Consider the following 960-nt stretch of genomic DNA (forward strand, 5'->3'; position numbering starts at 1 on the left):
TCGGCGGACTGCTAGCCACACGGTGCCCCTTTCCCCGCATTGCGGAAGGCGCCTCGTGAGAAGTGGTATCAAAGCCTCGGTACCTCATGGGGCCGAGGCGGGTTGCTGTAACCCAAGCAAATTCTGCTGCGAGAATGTCGGGGCAAGATGCTGAGAGCCCGCGACGAGCAGCGTCGCCTAGCGAGCGAGCTGCGAACCTGGAGGATGAAAACTCCCGGTTGACTGAAATGGTGATGAATTTGGAAGAGAAGGTCTCTTCCCTCGAAACGGAAGTGTCGGTGCTGAGTGCCGAACTCGACGAGTGTCGGCAGGTTGTCCAAGAGATGGGCAGTGCTTTTGGAGGTGGCGGTATCGCCGATATGCGGCGCGAAATGGAGCAGATGTCGATTCAGATTGGTTTGCTCCAACGTGCAGTGAGTAACGCCCCTGTTGTTGCTCAGGATCATGGTGCTAGGCTTCGGATTCCTGAACCGAAGGCCTATGGTGGTGCTCGGGATGCGAAGGAGGTCGAGAACTTCCTTTTTGATATGGAACAATACTTCCTTGCGGCAAATATGGAAGATGAGGCAAGGAAGGTGTCGACGGCGACCATGTATCTAACGGGTGATGCCAAGCTGTGGTGGCGCACCAAATATGCGGAGATCCAAGCCAATCAGTTGCGGCTTGATACCTGGGCTCTTCTTCGGGAAGCGATTCGAGAGCAGTTCTTCCCGGAGAACGTCGAGTACAATGCCAGGCGGGCATTGCGAAAGTTGGAGCACATAGGCTCCGTGCGAGATTATGTGAAATCTTTCTCGGCACTGATGCTGGACATTCGGGACATGTCGGAAAAGGACAAGCTCTTCACATTCATGGAGGGCCTGAAACCGTGGGCGCGTCTTGAGCTGCAGCGCCAACGGGTGACTGATTTGGGGTCGGCTATGGCAGCGGCCGAACGCTTGACAGATTTCAACCCAGAGG

At 55.7% G+C, this 960-nt stretch overlaps 1 protein-coding gene across 1 annotated transcript in view; it reads left to right on the forward strand.

Annotated features, from left to right (window-relative positions):
- The first annotated feature begins 86 nt into the window (after window positions 1-86).
- LOC110011490 overlaps window positions 87-960 on the forward strand; it is a 1,885-nt gene continuing 1,011 nt past the window's right edge. The window contains exon 1 of the mRNA XM_020691655.1: window positions 87-899. Within this exon, the coding sequence (XP_020547314.1) occupies window positions 87-899 (813 nt within the window). The remainder of the gene's footprint in view (window positions 900-960) is intronic.

Source organism: Sesamum indicum, unplaced genomic scaffold (genome assembly GCF_000512975.1).
Source record: "Sesamum indicum cultivar Zhongzhi No. 13 unplaced genomic scaffold, S_indicum_v1.0 scaffold00791, whole genome shotgun sequence".
Classification (NCBI taxonomy): domain Eukaryota; kingdom Viridiplantae; phylum Streptophyta; class Magnoliopsida; order Lamiales; family Pedaliaceae; genus Sesamum; species Sesamum indicum.